At 54.5% G+C, this 22033-nt stretch overlaps 12 protein-coding genes and 1 non-coding gene across 13 annotated transcripts; 7 read left to right on the top strand and 6 right to left on the bottom strand.

The window, feature by feature from the left end:
- Positions 1 to 156: 156 nt before the first annotated feature.
- On the bottom strand, positions 157 to 229 carry BO70DRAFT_t278. Its single transcript has one exon. It is a non-coding gene; the product is annotated as a tRNA-Trp (tRNA).
- Positions 230 to 388: 159 nt separating this feature from the next.
- BO70DRAFT_382636 (uncharacterized protein) lies at positions 389 to 2473 on the bottom strand. The gene is made up of 9 exons (XM_025545547.1): positions 2345 to 2473; positions 1810 to 2286; positions 1677 to 1740; positions 1516 to 1601; positions 1169 to 1450; positions 1043 to 1109; positions 745 to 962; positions 618 to 672; positions 389 to 558 (listed from the first exon to the last, which is right to left on the bottom strand). Exons 2-9 carry the CDS (start codon positions 2209 to 2211, stop codon positions 488 to 490), a joined length of 1245 nt encoding a protein of 414 aa, XP_025395454.1. The 5' UTR covers positions 2212 to 2286; positions 2345 to 2473; the 3' UTR covers positions 389 to 487.
- Positions 2474 to 2601: 128 nt separating this feature from the next.
- Positions 2602 to 4230, bottom strand: BO70DRAFT_365908 (uncharacterized protein). Its single transcript, XM_025544195.1, has 7 exons — positions 3872 to 4230; positions 3755 to 3818; positions 3613 to 3698; positions 3323 to 3556; positions 3079 to 3261; positions 2982 to 3030; positions 2602 to 2928 (listed from the first exon to the last, which is right to left on the bottom strand). The coding sequence occupies exons 1-7, from the start codon at positions 4142 to 4144 to the stop codon at positions 2840 to 2842; spliced, it is 978 nt and encodes a 325-aa protein (XP_025395453.1). The 5' UTR covers positions 4145 to 4230; the 3' UTR covers positions 2602 to 2839.
- Positions 4231 to 4530: 300 nt separating this feature from the next.
- Positions 4531 to 6306, top strand: BO70DRAFT_382634 (uncharacterized protein; the record flags this gene model as incomplete). Its single annotated transcript, XM_025545546.1, has 8 exons — positions 4531 to 4967; positions 5024 to 5087; positions 5146 to 5231; positions 5313 to 5597; positions 5727 to 5793; positions 5867 to 6084; positions 6147 to 6195; positions 6254 to 6306. The coding sequence occupies exons 1-8, from the start codon at positions 4572 to 4574 to the stop codon at positions 6304 to 6306; spliced, it is 1218 nt and encodes a 405-aa protein (XP_025395452.1). The 5' UTR covers positions 4531 to 4571.
- A 149-nt stretch (positions 6307 to 6455) lies between these two features.
- On the bottom strand, positions 6456 to 7351 carry BO70DRAFT_365907 (uncharacterized protein). Its single transcript, XM_025544194.1, has 2 exons — positions 6933 to 7351; positions 6456 to 6857 (listed from the first exon to the last, which is right to left on the bottom strand). The coding sequence occupies exons 1-2, from the start codon at positions 6975 to 6977 to the stop codon at positions 6513 to 6515; spliced, it is 390 nt and encodes a 129-aa protein (XP_025395451.1). The 5' UTR covers positions 6978 to 7351; the 3' UTR covers positions 6456 to 6512.
- Positions 7038 to 7702, bottom strand: BO70DRAFT_149631 (uncharacterized protein). The gene has a single exon (XM_025538194.1). It carries the CDS (start codon positions 7596 to 7598, stop codon positions 7134 to 7136), a length of 465 nt encoding a protein of 154 aa, XP_025395450.1. The 5' UTR covers positions 7599 to 7702; the 3' UTR covers positions 7038 to 7133.
- A 504-nt stretch (positions 7703 to 8206) lies between these two features.
- Positions 8207 to 9476, top strand: BO70DRAFT_365906 (uncharacterized protein). Its single transcript, XM_025544193.1, has one exon. The coding sequence runs from the start codon at positions 8332 to 8334 to the stop codon at positions 9322 to 9324; it is 993 nt and encodes a 330-aa protein (XP_025395449.1). The 5' UTR covers positions 8207 to 8331; the 3' UTR covers positions 9325 to 9476.
- Positions 9477 to 10098: 622 nt separating this feature from the next.
- Positions 10099 to 11115, top strand: BO70DRAFT_365903 (uncharacterized protein). The gene has a single exon (XM_025544192.1). The coding sequence runs from the start codon at positions 10173 to 10175 to the stop codon at positions 10785 to 10787; it is 615 nt and encodes a 204-aa protein (XP_025395448.1). The 5' UTR covers positions 10099 to 10172; the 3' UTR covers positions 10788 to 11115.
- Positions 11116 to 11763: 648 nt separating this feature from the next.
- BO70DRAFT_365902 (YoaK family protein) lies at positions 11764 to 13249 on the bottom strand. The gene has a single exon (XM_025544191.1). It carries the CDS (start codon positions 13034 to 13036, stop codon positions 12206 to 12208), a length of 831 nt encoding a protein of 276 aa, XP_025395447.1. The 5' UTR covers positions 13037 to 13249; the 3' UTR covers positions 11764 to 12205.
- Positions 13250 to 13583: 334 nt separating this feature from the next.
- Positions 13584 to 15102, top strand: BO70DRAFT_432587 (Bicupin, oxalate decarboxylase/oxidase; the record flags this gene model as incomplete). The annotated part of the gene is made up of 4 exons (XM_025548333.1): positions 13584 to 13972; positions 14038 to 14377; positions 14448 to 14545; positions 14614 to 15102. The coding sequence occupies exons 1-4, from the start codon at positions 13592 to 13594 to the stop codon at positions 15100 to 15102; spliced, it is 1308 nt and encodes a 435-aa protein (XP_025395446.1). The 5' UTR covers positions 13584 to 13591.
- Positions 15103 to 15675: 573 nt separating this feature from the next.
- Positions 15676 to 17496, top strand: BO70DRAFT_365901 (DUF500 and UBA/TS-N domain protein). Its single transcript, XM_025544190.1, has one exon. The coding sequence runs from the start codon at positions 15848 to 15850 to the stop codon at positions 17327 to 17329; it is 1482 nt and encodes a 493-aa protein (XP_025395445.1). The 5' UTR covers positions 15676 to 15847; the 3' UTR covers positions 17330 to 17496.
- Positions 17497 to 17719: 223 nt separating this feature from the next.
- BO70DRAFT_400153 (uncharacterized protein) lies at positions 17720 to 19354 on the top strand (the record flags this gene model as incomplete). The annotated part of the gene is made up of 5 exons (XM_025546902.1): positions 17720 to 17882; positions 17931 to 17946; positions 17999 to 18242; positions 18294 to 18347; positions 18692 to 19354. The coding sequence occupies 5 exons, from the start codon at positions 17720 to 17722 to the stop codon at positions 19352 to 19354; spliced, it is 1140 nt and encodes a 379-aa protein (XP_025395444.1).
- A 250-nt stretch (positions 19355 to 19604) lies between these two features.
- BO70DRAFT_344547 (putative nucleoside-diphosphate-sugar epimerase) lies at positions 19605 to 20476 on the top strand. Its single transcript, XM_025541461.1, has 3 exons — positions 19605 to 19861; positions 19937 to 20144; positions 20216 to 20476. The coding sequence occupies exons 1-3, from the start codon at positions 19641 to 19643 to the stop codon at positions 20450 to 20452; spliced, it is 666 nt and encodes a 221-aa protein (XP_025395443.1). The 5' UTR covers positions 19605 to 19640; the 3' UTR covers positions 20453 to 20476.
- Positions 20477 to 22033: the final 1557 nt, after the last annotated feature.

Genomic DNA, 22033 nt, shown 5'->3' with positions numbered 1-22033 from the left:
CGCGGCAACACTCAACAAAATCACCCACCCACCCACCCACCCACAACACAACACAACACACATCTAGACACAAAAGAAGTAAAAACACAAAACACAAGAAAGGAAAGAAAAAACATCGGTGGGAGAGAAAAAAAAGAAAGAAAGGGGAAAAAAACATGAGCCCAGCCCGAATCGAACGGACAACCTTACGATCTGGAGTCGTACGCGCTACCAATTGCGCCATAGGCCCATGGTTGAAGAAACGGGCAAGGTTGAAGCTATAGGAGCAGAGTGTTAAGCACATTGCGATATTTTGCTGGACCATGGACTAAAGTACGTGGTATATATATACCAAGTTTGCACAAACAATGATTCCATATATATAACTAATCAAACGGTTCCATGGCCCCTCCTTAATTGGAATTGATATGATACTGCCATGTCCCCACTACCTCGGGGAATCCCATCGCTCCATCATCACGCTGATTGACGTGCCGTGGACGTTCGTTCACTTCTCCGCGGCCCTAGTCGCCCCCAGCCCAGTGGCATAAATGGTCAAATACCTCGCCATATTCTTGTCTAGAGCGAAGGTCAGCATTGCACCCCTCATGGATGGAAGGTGTCAGCCAAACACATACAAACATCATTACCCTTGTTAAGCGCCTCCTCCAAGTGTCCCGGGAGAGGGAGAATCTGCAGACCGGATCAGTAAGAAGGATACTTGCCACCAAACACAGACACAACACAAAGAGCGAGCGATCTTACTATTCCCAGCTTACTGGACTCCAAGTGCTCTCTGATCGTGATAGCGTCCACGGAGACAAGGTTCCAAACGTTCTTGAGCAAGTCGACATTGTCCCCGAATCGGAAGAGGTGGTCGTTTCCCATCAGCTCGAGGTTCTCGCGCGCTTTGCGGATCTGTTCGATCTGCTGCTCCAGGGTCTGGATCTCGCGCTCCTTGTTTGCAATCTGGCTTTTCTTGACTGTGTCGGTGGTGAGAGGTGGCGATTAGCAAACGAAGAGCGAAAGCAACAAGATTAACTTGGACATGGGTATGACATACTGTCTCGGGCGATGGTGAGTCCAATGATTGCCGCCGCGGAGACTCCCAGAGCGAACATCCCGCCCACCTAAGAAAGAGCATCTGCGTCAGTGAATGTTCCTGGTCCGGAGGAGAACAGGAACTTACCGCAAGGAAGAAGGCAAGCGGCCCGGTGAAGGCAGAGATACCCAGCATCAGGATCCCAATCGCACTCACTCCTCCAAAGGCAGCAATGGAGATGTTCAGCGCAACCAGCTGCTCGTTCAACCGGATCAGTTCCTCCTTCGCCGCCTCGACCTGCGTGGTTAGCTCGCCTTCCCTCTCCTTGGCCCAGTCGCCGAACCGTCCGACGAGTCCGGCGAATTCGGACTTCAAGGACTCGAATCGAACTTCGATGCCGCGAGCGTCGGCATGCACTCCTTCGATTCTCTGAGATGTGCGGCTGGTCAGTCCGGAGGATTGCAATCGCCACGCGGGGAAATGCACCAACTCACCCCAATGTACCAGTCGACGCCGATCAGCTTCTCGTCGGCAGTGAGGGTTTCGTTTGAAACCATGTTCAGAATGACATCGTCGAACTCTGTAGATTGTGGGACGTAGCATCAGCATCCTGCACTGCGGTCCTGGAAAGCCGGAGTGAAGATTCCATGCTTACGGTTCGTTTGGGCAGAAAGCGCCGCCGCGACGTCCCTGCTGTCCGAAAGCACCTTGTCGTAGTTCTAAAAGGTCATGGAGATGGGGTCAGTGAGTGTTCAACAGAGAGCATATCCAACGACCTCGTCACTCACCTCTTTGACCTTCCTCAAGTCATCACTAAACCCCGAATGATGAATAGCATCAACTCTCGCGATCTCGGCCTGAAGACTCAGAAAGCCTCGATCGATGTCCCGAGCCGCGGCAACGGCATCATGTGCTGCCTGCTCCAGGATATCCTCGGCCTCCTTGGAGCCCAAGGAATGGGCAGCGCCCTCGGTGTACTTCGTGCGCTGGGCTTCATTCTTGATGGGGTTGTGCGATGGGGCACCGTCCACGAGAACGGCAAGCTCCTCGTTCGTGAGCTGGTCCTGGACCGCCCAGTATTTATCGGGGGTAGGGTTGTCGCCGACAATGCGGTCGACTTTGGCGGCTACCTCGTCGAAGGTGGGGGAGGTTCGGGGGGCAAGACTCGGGGGAATAGCGACGGCGGCCATTTTTCAAAAGCAGTTCAATTTGGAGAACAGGAGGAGGATGATGATGGCTGGGGATGCTTTCTAAGGTTGGGGAATCTGGGAAAGCTGGGTGGTTAGACTCGACACTGTGCAGCAGTTGAGGGGATATTTATACGCTTTAGGATATCCCTGGGAGGCAGCGACGACTTTCGACCCTCAGCTTTCGCCATTTGCCATCCGGAGATTACAAGATCCAATATGCAGCATGTATCACGACACTGCATACTGCATGTAGCTGTCGAATGATGACTTCACGCTGCGAAGTACATAGTACCTCCGAGGTGCGGGGCTCGGGGCTGGGCGCTGGGCGCTGATTAGGGTTACACCTCCACTGCATGGTCAGAAAATGCGCAGGAAGCGCCCGAGAAATAACACCATCTGCCGTTCTCATTGGCTCTAGGCATAGTACGGGTAGCAAGCATTAATCTGCACTTAGATGTGGCTGGCTGCGTGAATGTTAACCATGAAACTTGCCACCCACGCGCACTGACAATTTATTGATTCTGCAAGCTAGAGAATCCCTGCCGGTGCGGTTCAGCTCATGCACCCTAAACTAATCAAGCAACAGGCATTCAACTCCCCCAGTAATAGACGGCTGGGCTGACGTCGCTCAGAACTCGAAGTCCTCCCCCCAGATGTCGTGTATCAAGGCTTGGATTTCACGGGCGTAAGGGATCAGGTATGCCGCAATCTCCGCATCTGTCAGCTGTTAGTCAAAGCGCTTTCTACTAGTATCGATCAAGACTACGTACAACTGTCTGCTGCGTTCTGGAGACTTGTATTCATGAGAGGCGGGTGGAACTAGTGATGTATTAGCGTTCGCCTCAGCCAAAACAGTGAAATACTTACCGTAAGAGCCAGCGCAGCATCCAGATAACTCTGAATCTTGATCGCTTCAAATCGGGTAATCGCCCAGACACGGTCCATTATTTCGATTTTATCACTTATGTCCACGAAAACCGCATCGAAGGCCTGTGGTGTCTGGCGGACCGAGTAGTAAGCTGATTTCTCCGGAACGGCGGATCGTTCGATCTAAAGTCAGACAGCGTCAGTATCACAATCTAAACTGGGGGACAGATGAAATCGGGTGTACCATGCAGACCCCCTCCACGGGCTTGAGTAGGGCTCCAATGGCATCCATGGCAGACATTCCACATAGCGCCTCGAGCTCTTTCAGCAAGGCATCCGGACTAGCCGTGTCCGTCACTTGAGCGACACGCTGCTCAACAACATGGAAGACTCGGAACCAGAGGTCAAGGAACTCCGTTAGAATGGCCCTGTGTCGCTGGGTTATGACGCGAGCGCTCTCCGCTTGAGAAACAGCCATCTGCAAGATGCTTAGAATGGAACGGATTACGTAGGTGTGTGGAGGAGCAGCCATACCTGCATCTGGCTGTTAATCCACGCCTCTCGATCCGCAATCGAGAGGGTGGAGTCAGCCATCATCCTCAGATGTGCATCACGGAACCCTGAATAACCAAATGTAAGCATGGGGGTGGCAACGGGGCTGTGGTGCTCGACTAACCATTGGCCTCGGCAGAGGTCTTTTTTGCGAGCTCAATGCTATCTAGCAGCACGTAGACTAAATCCTGCCCATGAGGTAATTAGCACAAAGGATTGTATTTGAAGAGGCTGAACATACCTCCATAATATCCCCCATCTCCCACGAGAAGTGGGTGCCGTATTGAAAATCAAAGAAGGCCAAAAAGATGGCATTACCTATGATGATCATAAGGACATCGAAGCTGGCATCGTAGGCATCCCTTGCAGTTTGCTCGTAGACCGAGGTCCTCGCCTGGGGTGGTTCCGTTTTCTCGGCCGCGCCCCGCTGCGCAGCGAACCGGAAGACTTGGTTGAGCTTCCCTGACAGCGGACTCTTTTCCGCCAAAGGCCGAGATGGAGAAGTTCCGGCCATGTTCAGCTCTCCACAACAAACAGGGGTAGAGGTCGAGACGGACGAAGGGATGTCGCAGCGTGGTAATCTATCTGGTGGCAATGTCGAGCAGTTGATGATGAGGGGTTGTAGCACCTGAGAATCGTCGGCTTTAAATAGAGAGCGATCATGTTTTAGCGCTGAAATCCCTGTCGTGGCGAGACTGGTCTTGCGGCATGCATGACGGAGTGCCCGAGCTGAGCGCCGGCCCTAATGCAGCCCGGGATGTCGAGATGAGGGGGTGCGGTGCGCGCGTCCCACTTCCTCGTCGAGTAATTTGAAAACATGGAGGGTGTTGCGTTGCTCACGCAGTTTAAAAGAAGCCCATCTCCGGTTCCGATGAAATAGTAGTAGGCCCATCGTTCGTGGAATTCCCCCCTCCAACATCCGCTTGTATCCCATATCCACCATGACTGTGCTACCCTCGTATACCGCCGATGTGGCGCCTCCGTCGTATGACGAGGTTGCTCACAAGCTCGAGAATCTGGTTGGCGGTAACCCTACCCCGGACAAGGTTCTTGACGCGGCCGAGCAGCTCTCCGAAGAGGAGATCAATGTGCTTGTCAACGGGGTGGATTCCCACTGGCCCCTGGAGACCGAAAAGCAGAAGGAAGAATTCACCATCGGGACGGGTCAGACTCTGTCCTCTGCCGAGGGGAAGGACCAACTTCAGGCGACTGCCATCACGGTCACTCAGGCCACCAGGGAAATCGACAGGATCTTTTTCGCCTTGGAGGTGAAGCTGGCTCAGATTGATGGGATTCACAAGTCCAACTTTCACCCGGAAATCACCCGACTGAAAGAGGTAGGTCTTCCTGTTTCATAGAAATCTTGTTGTGATATGAAATTGACGTGAGGCAGACATACCAACAAATTCTCGCCGATAGCCGGGACCTCGCAGCCGGAATCCGTGTGCGGTTAGAAGGTACATTCACTGCCTGTGCATTCCACTTCGCGATGTCGCTAACGAGAAACCCTTGCAGTCTTTGACAGCGTCATCATCCGACTCTGCGCGGAGCCCTCTATCTCCGTGGATATCCGAACACGGGAGCTGAACAACTTCCTCGAGGTCTGATATATACCTGTCCCCGGCCCAACCTCTCCTCAACCTGAGTATTTCCAAATAACTAACCATGGCCTATTCCCCTAGACCTCCGCAAGCTCCGAACGAGATGTCATCGCCATCGAAGGCCGCTTCAACGACCTCTCCACCTCCTTCGCCAAGTTTGTCGGCACGTTCTCCGACTGGGCGAAGGACAGGGAAGGCCAGATAACCGAGCAGATCCGAGTCGTGCAGCACGAGCTCGACGAGCTGAACAAAACCCTGTCCGCGTTGAATGCGTCCATGACCGCCTTCAAGGCTGTCTGTGGAGCGACGTGGCCTTTTACCAAAGCCCTGGCGAAGTTGATGCCGAAGTTCGCGCCGTTTATCATGGTAGGACCTTGCTTGCTGCCCCCCCTTCATCATTTTCGGTTTTTGTCCTGAGGAGGAGAGATATGGCCATTCCTTGCACATGAGTTTTCTGTTGGGAATCTGTGTCCAGAACTAACGGATATGGGATAGATCGGAGGGCTCATCACCGCGGGTGTCTCTGTGGCAGCGATTGCCGGCCTGGCTATTGCCATCAGTAGTGAGTCTTCCCACCATGCATCGGAATTTTCTTTTTTACCCTACATATTTCTAACAAATTGCCTCAAATGCAGTCACCGAACAGAGAATCATCACCAAGACCAGAGAAAAGACAAACCTACAAGAACAACTCGAACAGATCCGACAGACGCGCTCCGAGCTGGAAGACTTCGGGAACGCCTCTCTGGTGGATTTCGCGGATGCCATCAGCATTCTCGCTGGATCATGGGAAAGCACGGCTGAAGATGCGCAGAGAATCAAAGTCTGGCTGGGAGAGGGGGCGGTTGAGGGGGTAAGTCACAGCTAACCTCGATTTCTCTTCTGTGGATCACTGGATACTGATGTTCCACGCAGAAACAACCGGAGTATATGAGGCTTAACACGAGGTATAATGTGAGGAAGTGTGAGTTCATCCCCTCGTCATCCTATGTTTAAGTCACGGGTACTGACTACCGTTACAGATGATGCTATTTCTGCGTACCTGCAGTACTACGCGAGGGGGATTGTCTCCTAAGCTGTCAGAATCAAGGTTTTTGCAGCAAGTTTCATTCTATCTATCTAAGGGGTAGTCTAGTGGCTACACGATGAATATTAGTCAAGACGCCCTGACACCACTTCTCAAATATAGCAAACCAAGATACTCCATTCAAAATACTCCGTGATCCAATAGCAAACAGTACTCCATGGCTAAATAGCTAAAACAAAAACCCCCATCGCACTCTAGTCTCTAGCTGCCTTGTCAATCGCTTCTATCATATACCCTATGCCCACGACGAAGAGAATAAAAGCCACGAAACCTGCAGCTAGTCCCAGTATGGCAATCGTCACTATGCTGGTATAGCAGGAGCATTCGCGCATGCACTTCTTATTGTTCCGGGTAGTCGCAGTAGTCTGCCCGCTGGGTGTGGTTTGCCCGCGTCGGTTATTGTTGGAGGATGTTGCCGGCGCAGGGAGAGAGGGTTCGGTTTCGGTTACAGGATTTTGGCTTTTGCCCCCAAGATTCCACCAGGGCTTGCTGGTTCGTGCCCCTCCGGACGCGAAGTCTGCCATGAGGATATTGGTGGCCTGTGGGGCTGTAAGTGAGTGGCTCTGCGGGATGAAGGATCCACGTCGGGGTCCTCTGGGGAAGAAGGGACATACAGAGTCGTAAGTCGGAGCGGGATCGTCTGCGTTGGAGAACGTCATGTTGAATGATCGTTTGAACGACTTCGATTGCGGATGTATGGGGAGATAGGTAGGGTTTTGCGAAGCGGCGGAAGAGACACGGGGGAAGGAAGGGCTGTGGTGGGGATGGGAGGTGAAAATTCTATCTTGCCGAGAAAAGGAAAGACATTCCTGCCATTACCTCACGACGAGATAATTCTGGCTTGGCATCAGGGTCCTCATGATGAGGGTATCCAAGGCTCCAAGCCTAGGCATCGGCATCTTGTATCTAGATTCCGTCCTTGACGGCAAGACCCGTGGGCTGGTGGGGCGCACCCACGCGTCGATCGCCCACCCACTAGCCGCAAGGGGATAGGAACTTGGCCAAGAAGATGCGTAGTTCGTGCACTGCCCAGTAGATACTGTGTAGTAGACCTGTAAGCGAGCGTGCTTTCCACGTGACGCATGCGGAGAGACAAGCCCCGTCGTCACTCGCCTTCCGATATAAGATCCCATCCGAGCTTCCCCGTCCGAGCTTCTCTCTCTAGTTTTCAGTCTCCACCCATCCCTTTGCCCCCTCTGAACCATGATGGATGCAGATGCGCAAAGTCTCTTCCATCGACGGCGGAGGGCCGGAACTTCCAGATCACGCAAAGGCTGCATCACCTGCCGGTGAGTGAGGCTCCTCGTCCTCGACTGGCTGACTAGCCGCTAATCCCCCGCGGCAGGTATCGACACATCAAATGCGATGAACAAAAGCCCGGCTGTCGTCGGTATGATCCTCTTCTTCCGGGGTTTCAGAGCCGCAGAGCAGGGCAACTGACCGCCCGGGTGCAGATGCACCAGCACAGGGAGACGATGTGACGGCTACATGCCCATGCCGTATTCGTTGAACATCGCAAAGCAGCTGGCCCAGGTGAGCGCCTCGGTGCCTCCAGCCGAGTCTCGCGCGTTGGAGTTCTTCTTCCGCCGGTCGGCCTCGCACCTGGCGGGCTACTTTGGCGCTGTGTTCTGGAGCGGCACCGTCCTGCAACTCAGTCTGTCCGAACCGACAATCCGCCACGCGGTTGCTGCCATCGGCATCCTACACGAGGCCCACAGCACCGCCACGGTCGCTGGCCCGCAGCAGACCTCCCAGGAGAATCTATCGCTGGCCCTGTACAACCGAGCCATCCGAAACACGATTGAAAAGACCCCCGTGGGCATCGACGCCATGCCAGTGGAGATGGTGACGCGGATCCTGTTCGCATCACTTGAGTGTTTCCGCCTGAATGCCTCTGCCGCCTCCTTGCATGTCATGGATGGCCTCAACCTCGTACGAGCCTGGCGCCGGCAGGGCACATCTCGGATCTCCTGGGTGGAGCTGGAACTGGTTCCGATCTTGGTGTCGCTTTCCATGACCACATACGAACGCGCCGCGTTCAAGCATGTGGCCCGCCCACCCAGCGACAAGGTCTATTTCAACCCCCTGGATGACGTCGGTCGGCTCGTGCTCAACCACCAGTTCATGACGCCCCAGGAGGCTCGCGTCGCCCTCCTCGATACAACCGTCTACTCGATCGGCGCGTTCCAGGACTGGGAGGAGATCACCAGGCAGGCGGGATTCCCGTGTGCTGCCGCTCAGAGTCGCGTGCTGTGGGTGGCACAGGCGACTGAACGCTGGAAAGTCACCTTCGAAGACCTCGTCCGACGGAAGGAGTCGACCTGGAATCGAGCAGAGAGAAACGCCTGTGATGCCATCCGCCTGCTATGGCACTCGGTCCGAATCGGGACAGACCGGCACCGCGTGGGGACCGAGTCCGGGTGGGACACGTTTCGCGCGAACTATGAGGATATCCTGGAGATTGTCGAGCGGCTGGTCGGGGAGACGGGGATCTATCACGATGAAATATCGCGGACGCTCACTCTGGATACATGGGTGATGTACCCCCTGCAGACGGTCGCGTGGAAGTGTCGCTGGCCGCATCTTCGACGTCGGGCCTTGGATCTGCTGCTGCGGATTCCGAAGCACGAGTTCATCTTCTATGTCCCCCACTACCACACCATCTGTTCGCGCATCATTGAGATCGAGGAGGCTTGTCTCAACTTGTCTCCGGGGACGGTCCCCAGCGAAGACCAGCTCATCCCCGATACCGCCCGCGTGTACGATTTCTCCGTGGCTGCAAGTCCCACCATGACGGATGAGCATCCGCTCTACTCCATCACGTTCATGACTCTTCCGCATGGCACGGAAGGGGCGCCGGTCTACCACACCGAGCCGCTGTGGCTTCCTCCTCCCCCCGCCGGGGCGTCGATGACACCCTTCAATCTGATGACTCGGCGGGAGTGGTCCCAAGTAGGGCGAACCAACCGGTACGCCGTCGAGTCGCTCAGCGGTGTCTGGGTCTGAATGACGGTCTTCCGTCTGCTTTTGGAGGAAGAGGAAGCTCTCGATGGTGATTGATGCTGTGCACGTCCCTGTCTTTAAATGTCATACCCCTAATAGAACCACGTTAGACGAATGATTATCCCAGTCGCACAGGGGATCACCTGACGTCCAGTCCACCGTCGCACCGCTGTTCCGGTCAAACCCCAGGGCAAGGCCAACAACTCCCCGATTATTCGCGCCCACATCACGACCTTGAAAACCAACAAGCTAGCCTGCCCGAGTAGCCTCATGACTCACGGTCACAACCGCAACCCAGGACTCTGTCCGAGTCCGAGCAGCCCAAGCGTCCAATCTCAGCTCATAAACCCGGCCCCCATCTCGCCCCTAAGCCTCCCAAACCCTCTCCGTCCACTAGCGGGATGTCTAGCGCGCTGCCCGTCCATATCGAAGCATATCGGGGAGCGTTTTGGGTACTTTGGTCCCTCCGGGCCCGCCCCGAGGTGAGACCTCTCCAATCGTATCCCAGCACTTCTCCCTTAGCGCCGGACCCCTGTCCGTCCCGGGCCAATCCGAATGGCCCCCGCGGATGTTGGAATGTCCGGCGCCTTCAGGACCCTTTGTCTTTGTTCGCTTGCCCTGACCGAGGCTCTGGACTGAGGGTGACATCTGATGGTGATGGTGATGGGTGATTGGTGATTGATGCCTAGTAGTAGTTAGTTTGTGTTGCTTAAATTCACGCTTGTGCCCTCTGCCTTTGCCCCTCTCTCTTTCTTTTTCTGAGTCTCTCTTCAGGTAGTGTTACACAGCTCAATCCCCTGTAGCCACCACCACCAGAACCATCACCCCCAACTCCAACTCCAACATCCAAAATGCAACTCACCCTCCCCCTCCTCCCCCTCCTCACCCTCCTCACCACCCTCACCACTCTCACCACCGCCACCACCACCTCCACCATCGTCGGCGTGCTCATCCCCGACTGGTCCGTGACCATCCCCAGCTACACCTCGACCGGCGCCACCGTCGTCAGCATCAACGCGCTCGAAACGACCTACAAAGTCAGCTGCCTCAGCGGCGCCGCCACCTCGCTCTGCCACATCGACCACCCCTGGACCATGATCCAGGGCGAAACCACCGCCAGCTTCACCGGCGTCTACACGGCCTGGAGCTCCGGCAGCGACGCCGTCACCGCCACCCGCGACTGGGCCTGTTCGTTCACCTCCCTCACCGAGTCCGTCTCGTGTTCCCTGAGCTATCAGGCGACCGGCACCTATGATGGCTCTACCTATGCCACGTCCACCTCCACCAAGGCCAAGTTTGCGACCGATAAGGTCCAGTATGATGAGTTGTTGGTCACCGGGGGGGTCAATTCGTTCACGGCGCCCGCGGCTACGGAAACCCCGGGGGTTGCTGCGGGGGGTGTCGTGGGGCCCGCCAGGGCGATGGTTACGGCTGCGGTGGTGGCGGTTGCGGCGGCGGTTATTTAGGTTGGATATATAGTATAAGTAGGATGATGGGGTTGGGGATGTGAGGAGGTGGGATGAGGTGGAGTTTTGATACCCTTTTTTGTTGTGTGTGGAGATGATACTTGATTGATGTCGCTTATGTGCGGAATGAATGGCTGAGATGAAATGATGTTTATTTACCCTTACTTTTGTTCTTGTTCTTGTTCTTGTTTTTGTCTATGTATGGTGTGGTGTGGTTCGTAGGTCATCTTGTAGATTGGGACTGTGTGAGTTCAACAGGAGCAAAAGAAAACAAAAAAGTCAATTTTTGCCAGATATGATGTGAAAATGCCGGGAATCCAATCCTGGCAGGATCCAGGATTCATAATTCGGAAATGGGAATACCTTTTATGAAGCAAGCCCTGGGCGGAGATTTTTCCGCCACTACGGAGTAGATATTCCCTCATTGGGCGAAAAGTAAATCCTATTCCTACCTAGCTATCTAGTGGCGTTAGCTTACCCTGCTTACTTATTTCGCCCTGGACTTTGTGGGTTCCAATTTTTGTATGCTGTGGTGGGTGATGAGAGGAATTAAATATTCCGGACTTTCCATTCGATAGAAAATACGGACAGAACCCAGAGAGAGATATTTACACTGGCTGTTCGGGCATCCCGGATAAAGATAGTTACTTAGTTCTCTTTCTCGAGTTGAATCGGTGTTACTATCGGGTCGTTCGCCTGGGGTTCCCGGCTTGGGACGTCGGCTATCGACCAGCTTATTGTCGAATGAACGCACTTTCTCCGATCGGTTGAAAAAAGTTTAAATTGGACAAAGATGCTAAATATATCTATCAGACATTGTACAAATACAGACAGTGGGCTATGGAAATGTATGGTTGCTGTGCGACACTGAATATTCACATTTGAGGAAATATATAATGCTTCACTGAGGTGGGTATACTAACACCCAGTGAAGTCATATCATGATGATAGAGAACTTCCAAATGAGGTTTATCGCAGACCCGATCCTGGTGGGGGTTTGCAAGCCTAGAATTGTCAGTCTGTGGTGAGGATGTACTCTGATGGATAGGCGGGGTGTCATGAGGGGACTGGACAGAATAATGAAAATCGGAAATTCGTTGTTAAGCCGAAGCGGACAAGCGATGATTCGGGCCCGGGAGCAGTGAATATGTCGGCCTAATTACTCTTTGCCGATACCTGGACCGAGGTAGATTGTATGGTGTGTTGTTAATACAAATATTTGGGTCTTCAGGCAATACGACTGACACGTTCTTGACTTCCCCGCGTAATATGGAGGATGCATGGTTGGTGTGTGATGACGATGACCAGGTACATGGAACACCCAAAATTGCAGGCGAATATAAGCGGGAGCCTGAAGACAGGGATCCCAATCTTATCGAGTAGCCCCGAGGCTACCTCCCGAGGCAGCACACTAACTACTACTCTTCCTGTCGCTCTGTCTCGTCCGCGCCCCTCCACCACAGCCAGGCCATGGCAATCATCCCCTTCAAGACCACCGCCGTCCACAATGCGCCCGGCAGCCCGACCGCGCTCTTGGCCCACGATCCCCCCAGCAGAGTTCCCAGCAGCAGTCCCAGCACGGCTCCCACCCGCCTCCACTCATCGGGATCCTTGATGGCATTCGTCGACATGAGCTCCGGATACGAGAACAGGTCACAGTAGATACTGGTGAGGACCACACTGGTCAGACTACTAAACCTGAGGACGCGACTGGTGACGGCCTGCCCGCTACTCTGGAACGCGACCAGCGCCAGCGGCACGGCGATCTTCCACGACAGCAGGTCATCCCTACCGGTCTGCTTCAGGGTGACGATGGTCGCGGCGACGGCGACACAGACCGTCTGCAGGGTGAATGACAGGGCGAGGGCGGCGCGCTGGCGCGGCGAGCGGAAGAGGCGGTGAAACCAGGCAAAGGCGAAGGAGCCGACGCAGAAACTGCCGATGGAGATCAGCGACTTCAGCCAGCGCTGCGTCTCGTCCAGTCCGGCCAGCCCCAGCCCAAAGTACACCGTGTTGCCCGTCTGCATGCTCACAAACGAGCCCCAGATGAACACCGCCGCGCTGTCCAACAGTCCCGTGATCACGTAGCAGCAGATGAGGAGAAGGTCGCCCCTGCGGGGATTGACCTCCGTGCGGAGATGTCGGCGGAGTCGGCTGAGGGGCGAGTCTTTGGCCCCGTATCTGGGCCCCAGCAGGGGATCGCTCTCCTGCGCGGGAAAGGGCTGGTAGCGGGGGGTTTCGCGCGCCATCGTGGTCGTTGCTGGATTCTGGCGAGGGGAGTTGAGGGGAGAGGGGCCAGAAGGGGTCTGTGAGGCCGGACGGGGGCTGGAGTGGTTGCACACGTCCAGGGGTGCGTGTAGGCAGCAATTATCGTACGGATGACCCCTGTGCTCTGTCTCTTGGTGGCAGAGGTGGACGCGACGGCGAGCGGGGACTTATAGAGTGCCCACGGGTAAGACGGATGGGGGGAAATGAGAGGGAGAAAATGTTTGTCTTGTCTCCATCCCCAACCCGCCCGTGACGCACCATGACGTGTGCCCGGCCCTGTAGGGCTGACCACTCCACCAATGCCTCCCCCCTTCCCCAAACAAGCATACCAAGCTTTACTTGGGTGAAATTCGCGCAGCGAAGCCCCACTGTCTGTCCGGCTGTGAGCTTCTTGGGTACTCCTCACTGGCCGTTCGGAACAGTCGGAAGACTAGATGATGGAGTGTCTCCCACAAGGCACAGAGAGTATAAATATGGCCAGCGTGTAGGGCTGAGAGGACACCCACCAAGTTCTCCGACCTCGACTCCTCCCAACCATGCACATACCCCTTTCCTCCCACCTCCTGCTGACGGTCGCGACCGTGGCGGCCCTCGTCGGCCAGGGCCAGGGCAACCCGGTCCCCAATGACGCATACCAGCAATTGTTGCGGGTGCCCGCCTCGTCCCCATCCGTCTTCTTCCAAGAGCAACCCCCCTTCACCCCAGACCATCACGATCCCTATGACCACAAGATCGACTCGGTCGGAGAGGACCGCGAACCCCTCCCCTGGCGCATGGGCGATGGGGCCACCATCATGGGGCCGCGGAACAAGGACCGTGAGCGCCAGAACCCCGACATGGTGCGTCCCCCCAGCACCGACCACGGCAACATGCCCAACATGCGCTGGAGTTTCGCCGACTCCCACATCCGCATCGAGGTAGGTAACCATTCCCCCATTCCTCCATCTCCACATGCAGTGTGATGGTGCTAAACCCCCCGCAGGAGGGCGGATGGACGCGTCAGACCACCGTCCGCGAGCTCGGCACTAGCAAGGAGCTTGCAGGGGTCAACATGCGTCTCGACGAGGGTGTCATTCGCGAGCTGCACTGGCACCGCGAAGCCGAGTGGGCGTACGTGCTGGCCGGGCGCGTGCGAGTGACCGGTCTGGACCTGGAGGGCGCCAGTTTCATCGACGACCTCGAGGAGGGTGATCTGTGGTACTTCCCTTCGGGCCATCCCCATTCCCTGCAGGGTCTCAGTCCCAACGGAACCGAGTTCCTGCTCATCTTTGACGATGGGAACTTCTCCGAGGAGTCGACCTTCCTGCTAACCGACTGGATGGGTACGTCCTTCTTCCTTCCCTTCCCCAACACTCACCAAACAATCCCACCCACATTAACCAACCCCTCCAGCCCACACCCCCAAGTCGGTGCTCGCCGAAAACTTCCGCATGCGCCCGCAGACCTTCAAGAACATCCCCACGGCCGAGAAATACATCTTCCAAGGCTCCGTCCCGACTCCATCCCCAAAGAGCTCCCCCGCAACTTCAAGGCCTCCAAGCAACGCTTCACCCACAAGATGCTCGCCCAGGAACCCGAACGCACCACCGGCGGCGACGTCCGCATCACCGACTCCGCCAACTTCCCCATCTCCAAGACCGTCGCCGCTGCCCACCTGACCATCCACCCCGGCGCCATCCGCGAGATGCACTGGCACCCCAACGCCGACGAATGGTCGTACTTCAAACGGGGCCGCGCCCGCGTCACCATCTTCGCCGCCGAGGGCACCGCGCGCACCTTCGACTATGTCGCTGGGGACGTCGGCATCGTGCCCAAGAACATGGGCCATTTCATTGAGAATCTCAGTGACGAGGAGGAGGTCGAGGTGCTGGAGATTTTCCGTGCCGATCGGTTCCGCGATTTCTCGTTGTTCCAGTGGTTGGGCGAGACGCCGCGCAGGATGGTCGCGGAGCACGTGTTTGCGGATGATCCCGAGGCCGCGAGGGACTTTTTGAGTAAGATCGAGGGCGCCGAGAAGGATCCGATCCGTAGTCCGGGGAGGGGTTGAGGGTGATGCTTTTAGTAACTGATCAGCGTGTGTATATGTGGAGTAGTTGGTGTTGAATACGAGTACGAGGAGATTGTCTATTTTTTTTTTGTGAAATCTACAGTCGACTGTCTTTGATTGGCCATGTGCGAGCTTTATGGTCTGGTGGTTTGGCTGAGGCGATTCGTTTACTCATTAATGGTGAATGGGAACACCTGGAACATCAGCAACGTCATTGTGCCGATCAGCTTAACTCTCCGATGCACGCCCTGCAATGATTCAACCTCGTGCGCGGATAGAAGTATTCTGGCTGCCTATTATTGGGGTGGCAGAGCAGCATATGCTGAAGAACCACTGGAGCGTTGACCATGACACAGCCTCATCCTGACTCGGGAGATGCCAACCCATTCTTCGGCTCTTCAGCCAACAGCCGGTGAATGTGGATGCCTGCTGTTCGAGGCACTCGTCCAGACCCCCGCGCTAGACCGCAACGGGCAAGGATTGCGACATCCCGAAGGCTTAGCGGGTCGGATTGTTGATGCCTGTTGATGCCTGTTGATGCCTTCGCTCCCCTACGTCAGTCTCCCCTTTCCTCTTAAACCGCCGGTCTGCCCCTCCTCTTCATTCTGTCTTGTTTGGACATCCAACGTTCTCCTGAAAGAGCAACACCCTCCAGCAACCCCTTCACAGTTTACGACAACCACCGCTTCCTAACAAACCGACCCACCACCTCTCACCCCTCACTCCACAATTTGTACCAACCACCATGTCTCAACCCCCCACCACCCACAACACAATGTGGGACAAAACAAAAGTGTACAGCAAAAAGGGCTTCGACAAAGCCTGGGACGCCCTCGACAAACTAGGCGGCCCCGTCAACCGGCTCAGCAACAAACTCGGCTCCGAGGCCTTCTGGCCCATGACCCTCGACAAGGAGAGCGAGAAGGTCGCCCGCATCCTGCGCAGCTTCTGCAAGGATGGCGTGTATGTCGACGAGCCGGCCACTCAGACTGCGCCCGCGGTCAGTGGGGCTGAGGCGGGGAAACAACAACAGCAGCAGAACCAGAAGCATAAGAAGGAGAAGGAGAAGATCGATGGGCCGAAGGGGAAACAGAAGGTGTTGAAGAAGATCCCGTCGGAGGTTATTCGCGATGCGAAGGGGTTGGTGATTTTCACGGCCATGAGGACCGGCTTGTGGTTTAGTGGGGCCGGAGGTAGTGGTGTTTTGTTGGCCAGGGTGCCGGAGACGGGAGAGTGGAGTGCCCCCTCGGGCATTTTGTTGCATACTGCGGGTTTGGGGTTTTTGGTCGGCGCAGATATTTATGATTGTGTGATGGTGATAAATACCTATGAGGCGCTGGAGGCGTTCACCAAGGTGAGAGTCACACTGGGCAGTGAGATCACTGTTGCGGCGGGGCCGATTGGAATGGGTGGCGTCATTGAGTCGGAGGTGCATAAGCGCAGGGCCCCGATCTGGTGCTATGTCAAGAGTCGTGGGTTCTATGCTGGAGTGCAGATTGATGGCACGATTGTGATTGAGCGGTCCGATGAGAATGAGCGGTTCTATGGCAGGAAGATTGCCGCCAAGGAGATCCTGGCTGGTCAGGCCAGGACCAGGAATCCGTCTGTCGGCATGTTGACCCATACCATTCGTTCCGCGCAGGGTGATGCCAGCTTCGATCATGCCCCTGCCGGTGTGCAGGCCCCGACGGGCCCGAGTCCTAGTGATTATGCGGCTGAGGACCTTTCGAATACGAATATGATGCAGACGGGAGCGCCGTCTGGACAGTATCCTCCCGGCCAAGCGCAGCAATATTCTCCTGGTCAAGGGCCTCAACATAACCCTTACCAGGGTCCGCCACTACCTCCCAGGCCGGGTGCACAATTTCCCTCCGACCAGGGCGCACAATACCACTCCGAGCAGGCAGCTCCCTACCAACCCCCCCAGGGAGCACCATACCACCCAAGCCAAGACCCAGAATACCAACCCTATCCTCCTGGCGAGGGACCGCAATTCCACCAGGACCAAGCCCCGCAAAATCCCGCTGCCGAGGGGACGCATTATCATCCATACCATCCGGGCCAGGAAGCGCAACACCCGCCCGCAGAGGGGGCGCAGTATCAGCCATACAGCCCTGCTGAGGGATCGGGAGCGCAACATCAATATGGACAGGAGGCACAGCATCATGTGCCCCAGGAGGCCCCTTATTATTCTCCAACTGGAACTCAGGAGAACCCGAAGTATTAAAGATTGGTGATTTGGATCTAGTTGTCATGTCTTTCTTGGGCGAGTTCGCTTCATGTGTATTTAGCTTATAGATTTGGTTTGATGGGTATGATTTCTGATTTTATGGATGCTTTTTCGCTGCGGCATAATGCAAGACACTACTACTAGTACTTTACCCAGTTCAGTCATTGCCAGCCTACTTACTTCCTAATTAGGCAGCTGCTGCTGTCAGGTGATGTGGTGTAACAAACACGGCCTCGCCTGTTGGCGTTACTCACACTCGAAGAACTCTTCCTCTTGGTCAACCTTTCAGACACCAGGCTGACAGACAAAGCCTTGCCAATACATCGCCTCCGACATCTATGAAAAGCTTGCCCTCCCCGTCCACTTGATAACGCCCTACTGCCCCCAATGAGCTGCAGCTCTAAAAGACCCGCCGATGCGTCGTTGGATCGCTGGAGCAAGCGACGATCGCTCTCCTCATTCCGCGAGACGCCCATTTCTGCCAACGCTTGTTCCTCGGTGTGGGAGGGGCTTGACACAGTCAATTCCAAGCTTGACTCATTAATTGAAGGTAAGACAACACCGAGCTTATGGGACCATACTGAAGCAGTTCACACAGTTACAAGAACATCAAGGTATTTTCTCACCTCTCCCTTCTAGATGACCTCTCTGACAATATTGATGTAGTGAGAACACAACCCGTACTGAACGGTCGCAAGATGAATCACTGTCGCAGCTCCGGGGTATAGAAAACAAAATCAAGGAGTTGGCTGATCGGATCAAAGAGTGCCGCATGGCCTCCATCCCTCGAGAAATAGAGTACAACTGGACGGGAGGGTTGGCCCCTGCCGATCTACCAATTCTTCTTCTCGATGCCAGTCGGGCTGCGCGGAGTATTTACATACCGCGAGTTTTCTGCAACTCCTTGGAGGTTAGAAAAACTCGCCTCAGATTCCCGACCTATACACTGATGTTCCTACAGGACTTTCATGATATCCTCAAAATCCTGTTCAGAAACCTACCAGGCTTTGCAAAAGTAGGTCGGCGGGAATATCAATTACAAGACCATGCTGAGGGGACTGCTGTGGGAATCGACGACTGGCACCGAATCATGATGCCAGGGGCAAAAATTATGATGAGTATGACATTCAAGCGCGCAACAGCTATGTCGGAGCATAGTTGTCCTCGATGTCATGCAATACACAATGAAATGTTATCAGAGAAAAAGTGGGTAACTTGGTGAGTAAAGCACCGTTGAAGTCTGACGCATGTTGCTAATTAGAAACAACGAGTAGTTATAATTGCTCTCTGGACTTCAATATTCAAGAGACAGCCCGTGTTCTTGAACTAGCTGATGAAATTGAACTTGATGTACCACAGAGTGCTGATGGTAGTATTCCTCCCGATAACGTGCCTCGATCACCTCTGATGAACGAGGAAGAGGCATTTTCACGAATACGCTACATGCATCAGAAAGTCATGCCTCGAGCGAGAGCTCCATCCCCTTTGGCTTCGAATGATCTTCAGCTGGATCAAATGGCGCATCGTCGCTGGGACAGTCCCGCCTACATAGAGGATTGTTATGCATATGGTCAGTCTAAAGCTAACCCTCTGAATGTCAAGGACATGATCTCTAAAGTGGCTTTTGGTGGCACAGAATCTATGGAACTTGATGAGATTTCCAATGAGTCTCTCTCGGAGGTGTACCAGGACGAAGTGTTTGGCTCTGAACACAATATGGTGGACACGGATATGGATGGCGATATCGCCCCTCCCTCTGAACCGGGATTTGTCTATGATGAGAGAGCGCCTCCACGCCAGTTCCAACTCCCACCATATGCACTCCATCTCCACGATCCAAGAACATCGAGCAGGTCATACAGTCGGGACTGGGGAGCATGGCAGAATGCTCTTGCTTCCGAGGAAGCATCTCAGCAAGAGCCAGATACTATAGCGCCCATGGATTCGATTTCGAATTACGATGACGATTCAGATACCAGTCTCCAATGGGGGAGGGTCAGCGATACCGGTTCTGCCTTGTAACTTTTGGCTCCTGTGGTCAATCCGTTCACCGACTCAATTCAGTATTATCAATGCCACCGGCAAGCACTTTGGTATGGAAAGGACCTTTGATAACAGCGAAGTGTTTCCTAACAGGAGTCGCGAGGTGGTAAATTGTGGGCATCACCTCCTGATTGGATTCTCAATGTTGCAGGGCTTAGCCCCGCTATCCCCGGTGTCTCCGAGGGTATCAGCGCTTTATATCTCACCACCTCCGCAGACCAACTCATGAAGAGGAACTACCCAGAGAAACTCATAATCTTCGACGATGAAAGTCATCCTCACCGGCAGCACTGGCTTCATCGGCCGGGAAATCCTAGCCCACTGCCTGCAAAGCCCGACCATCAGCTCGATCGTCGCTCTCTCCCGCCGCCCCCTTCCCGCGACCGTCTCCGCCCACCCCAAGCTTACCGTCCGGATCCTGGACGACTTCCTCACGTACCCGGAGTCGCTCCTGAATGATCTCAGGGGTGCGGAAGCATGTATCTGGTAAGTCTTCTTTCTTGCGAGTCTTATTTTCTTCGCTGGAGATATAATGTCAAGCTAACACAAAATCCACTGCAGGGCCCTCGGCCAGAACCGCGCCCCGGACAACGAAACCGGCCGGAAGATAAACATCGAATACACCCTTTCTGCTATTCGTGCATTTGACCAGTCCCGCGATGCTACTTCGCCCACTGGCAAATTCCGCTTTGTGTATTTGAGTGGTGGGATGTCGGAGCGGGATCAGTCGAAATCGTTGTGGGTTGCAGGGGACACAAGGAAGATCCGGGTATGCTCTCATTCTGGTTTTGCGATCGGTGATGAATGAAGGTGACAGCTAACACGATATGGGTCGCACAGGGACAAGTCGAGACCGAGCTTACCGCGTACGAGCAAACTCGGAACGACAACGTCGAGGTGTACATTGCGCGCCCGGCGATGGTACTCGCACGGGGCGCGAGTCTACGGACGCTGGTCTTTGGGATGGGACCATCTATCTGGGTGGATGACCTGGCCAGAGTGCTGGTGGATGTTGCAACACAGGGGTCCAGGAAGAAGGTATTAGAGAATAAGACGATGCTTGAATGGATGCAATGAGTATATTCGTTCTATCTATCGAGTATTCTTCTATTTCAGATATAACAGTATAATAAGTTTCCGCGACTTTTAGGGTAACAGTTGTGGTCTGGAAATAACATCCTAGCGAAGGTATTAGCTAGAGTCACTTGATGAACTGCATCGAATGAGTCGAGTCAGGTTCAAAAGAGCATTGCGTGTCAGAGACCCGTCTTGAAAGGTAACACGTTTCACCATAGATTGTGATAGAACTTGTTAAGAGGCAAAATAGGTACGATCATCATCGCAAGGCAAGAGCAACAGCAACAGGGGCAGGGCAGAACAAGAACGGTGGCAAGGAGCAATCAACGTACCAAACCAGTCCAGTCGGAGGGATTCCTTGGGATCCCTGCTGAGCTTAACAGGGCTGTTATAGTTAGTATTGCATCATCATAATCTTCAGATCATGATCGAAATATCTGAATGCTGATCATATAACTGCCTACAGAACAGTCCAATCAAGACAGACAGCTATCTGGAGACAATTTCGTCGAAGAACGGATGATATCAGAAAACCAGACAATGTCCTGAGATTCAGTGTAGAAGCAAGTCCAGAATTTTCGGTCGCAGCTTTATTTATACCTCACAGTGATGGGGGGGTAGGGCCACGGCCCTATCCCTGTTTTCATTGTTTTCATTGTTTTCACCTGCAATGACGCATTCTTCGCGGCGCATTATAAATCGGGTACCACCCTGTCGTCTTGCATCTCCACCTCCTGTACCTGGACCACCCTGGCCGTGATCATGGCTACAATAACGCTTGCAGAAATGATAATGAGCCACGGCCACCACCACGGAATGGTTTTCCGGCCCACATGGATTGGGAGGTGTCTGTGGACTTGTGCATATGCATGTGTTTGTGCATTTGTTGGGTGGGATGTGGTTGGTGGGTCGTGGTAGTATTCTGAGAGAAGCACTTTTGCGCAGACTGCTGCTCTCAGGGCTGCGTGATTTTGCCAGGCTTTGGTTTTGTGGCTGTCGGCATGGTTATGGACTCCGTGGATGGCAATACATGATGGAAACACGCCCCATGCGCCTGGACTAGATTAATTCCTTCGGTGTCGAATCCGATTACTGACTGCTTCAGGTTGATGCTATCGCGGTCTTCCCGCGATGTCAATGCGGCGTCGCCGGAGGCGATCAGTCCGATGTGGATCGATGGTGCATTAGCCGGGCTTTCTGTCGGATGCGATTGCTTTCGATTAATCTGTGACTGGTCTCGCAGGTCTTGCGACTGCTCAGATGTAGACCCAACATGTGTGCCATCTTCTGGCTTTGTACTGCAAAGGCCATCCATACCTCCTCGACTCAACACATCTTCCACCCGACGATCCCCAGACCCACGTAACCAATCCACCAACAGTCTGGCTTCCTCCCCTTGTCTGTCCAGAAAGGGCTTCCTTAGCTCCCTCTTTATGCGCCAATTGTCATGGCTTGCTAGCCGCCAGCCTTCCGTCTATTCTGGCTGAGTATGCGTATAGATTTCCGTCTTAGTCGTTCAGGGCACGGTTTCAGGCGTTCTCTGTTCTGCTGTTTTCCATTGCCAAATGAATTTGAATCTCG

The sequence above is a fragment of the Aspergillus heteromorphus genome (assembly GCF_003184545.1).
Source record: "Aspergillus heteromorphus CBS 117.55 chromosome Unknown BO70scaffold_34, whole genome shotgun sequence".
Classification (NCBI taxonomy): domain Eukaryota; kingdom Fungi; phylum Ascomycota; class Eurotiomycetes; order Eurotiales; family Aspergillaceae; genus Aspergillus; species Aspergillus heteromorphus.
This window is presented reverse-complemented; position numbering and strand designations above follow the sequence as displayed.

Bases quoted from the DNA above. Each gene is read 5' to 3' on its own strand.
- BO70DRAFT_365908 (XM_025544195.1), bottom strand. From the start codon at position 4,144: ATGGCCGGAACTTCTCCATCTCGGCCTTTGGCGGAAAAGAGTCCGCTG. The intron at 3,031-3,078 runs GTAAGTATTTCA...ATACATCACTAG, and splicing joins ATGCTGCGCTGGCTCTTACG to TTCCACCCGCCTCTCATGAA. The intron at 2,929-2,981 runs GTACGTAGTCTT...AACAGCTGACAG, and splicing joins CCAGAACGCAGCAGACAGTT to ATGCGGAGATTGCGGCATAC.
- BO70DRAFT_365901 (XM_025544190.1), top strand. From the start codon at position 15,848: ATGTCTCAACCCCCCACCACCCACAACACAATGTGGGACAAAACAAAA.
- BO70DRAFT_382636 (XM_025545547.1), bottom strand. From the start codon at position 2,211: ATGGCCGCCGTCGCTATTCCCCCGAGTCTTGCCCCCCGAACCTCCCCC. The intron at 1,741-1,809 runs GTGAGTGACGAG...ATGACCTTTTAG, and splicing joins ACTTGAGGAAGGTCAAAGAG to AACTACGACAAGGTGCTTTC. The intron at 673-744 runs GTAAGATCGCTC...TCCGGTCTGCAG, and splicing joins AGTCCAGTAAGCTGGGAATA to ATTCTCCCTCTCCCGGGACA.
- BO70DRAFT_365903 (XM_025544192.1), top strand. From the start codon at position 10,173: ATGCAACTCACCCTCCCCCTCCTCCCCCTCCTCACCCTCCTCACCACC.
- BO70DRAFT_365906 (XM_025544193.1), top strand. From the start codon at position 8,332: ATGACCACATACGAACGCGCCGCGTTCAAGCATGTGGCCCGCCCACCC.
- BO70DRAFT_365907 (XM_025544194.1), bottom strand. From the start codon at position 6,977: ATGACGTTCTCCAACGCAGACGATCCCGCTCCGACTTACGACTCT. The intron at 6,858-6,932 runs GTATGTCCCTTC...ACAGCCCCACAG, and splicing joins CCGCTCCGACTTACGACTCT to GCCACCAATATCCTCATGGC.
- BO70DRAFT_149631 (XM_025538194.1), bottom strand. From the start codon at position 7,598: ATGCAGCCTTTGCGTGATCTGGAAGTTCCGGCCCTCCGCCGTCGATGG.
- BO70DRAFT_344547 (XM_025541461.1), top strand. From the start codon at position 19,641: ATGAAAGTCATCCTCACCGGCAGCACTGGCTTCATCGGCCGGGAAATC. The intron at 19,862-19,936 runs GTAAGTCTTCTT...AATCCACTGCAG, and splicing joins GGTGCGGAAGCATGTATCTG to GGCCCTCGGCCAGAACCGCG. The intron at 20,145-20,215 runs GTATGCTCTCAT...TGGGTCGCACAG, and splicing joins GGGACACAAGGAAGATCCGG to GGACAAGTCGAGACCGAGCT.
- BO70DRAFT_365902 (XM_025544191.1), bottom strand. From the start codon at position 13,036: ATGGCGCGCGAAACCCCCCGCTACCAGCCCTTTCCCGCGCAGGAGAGC.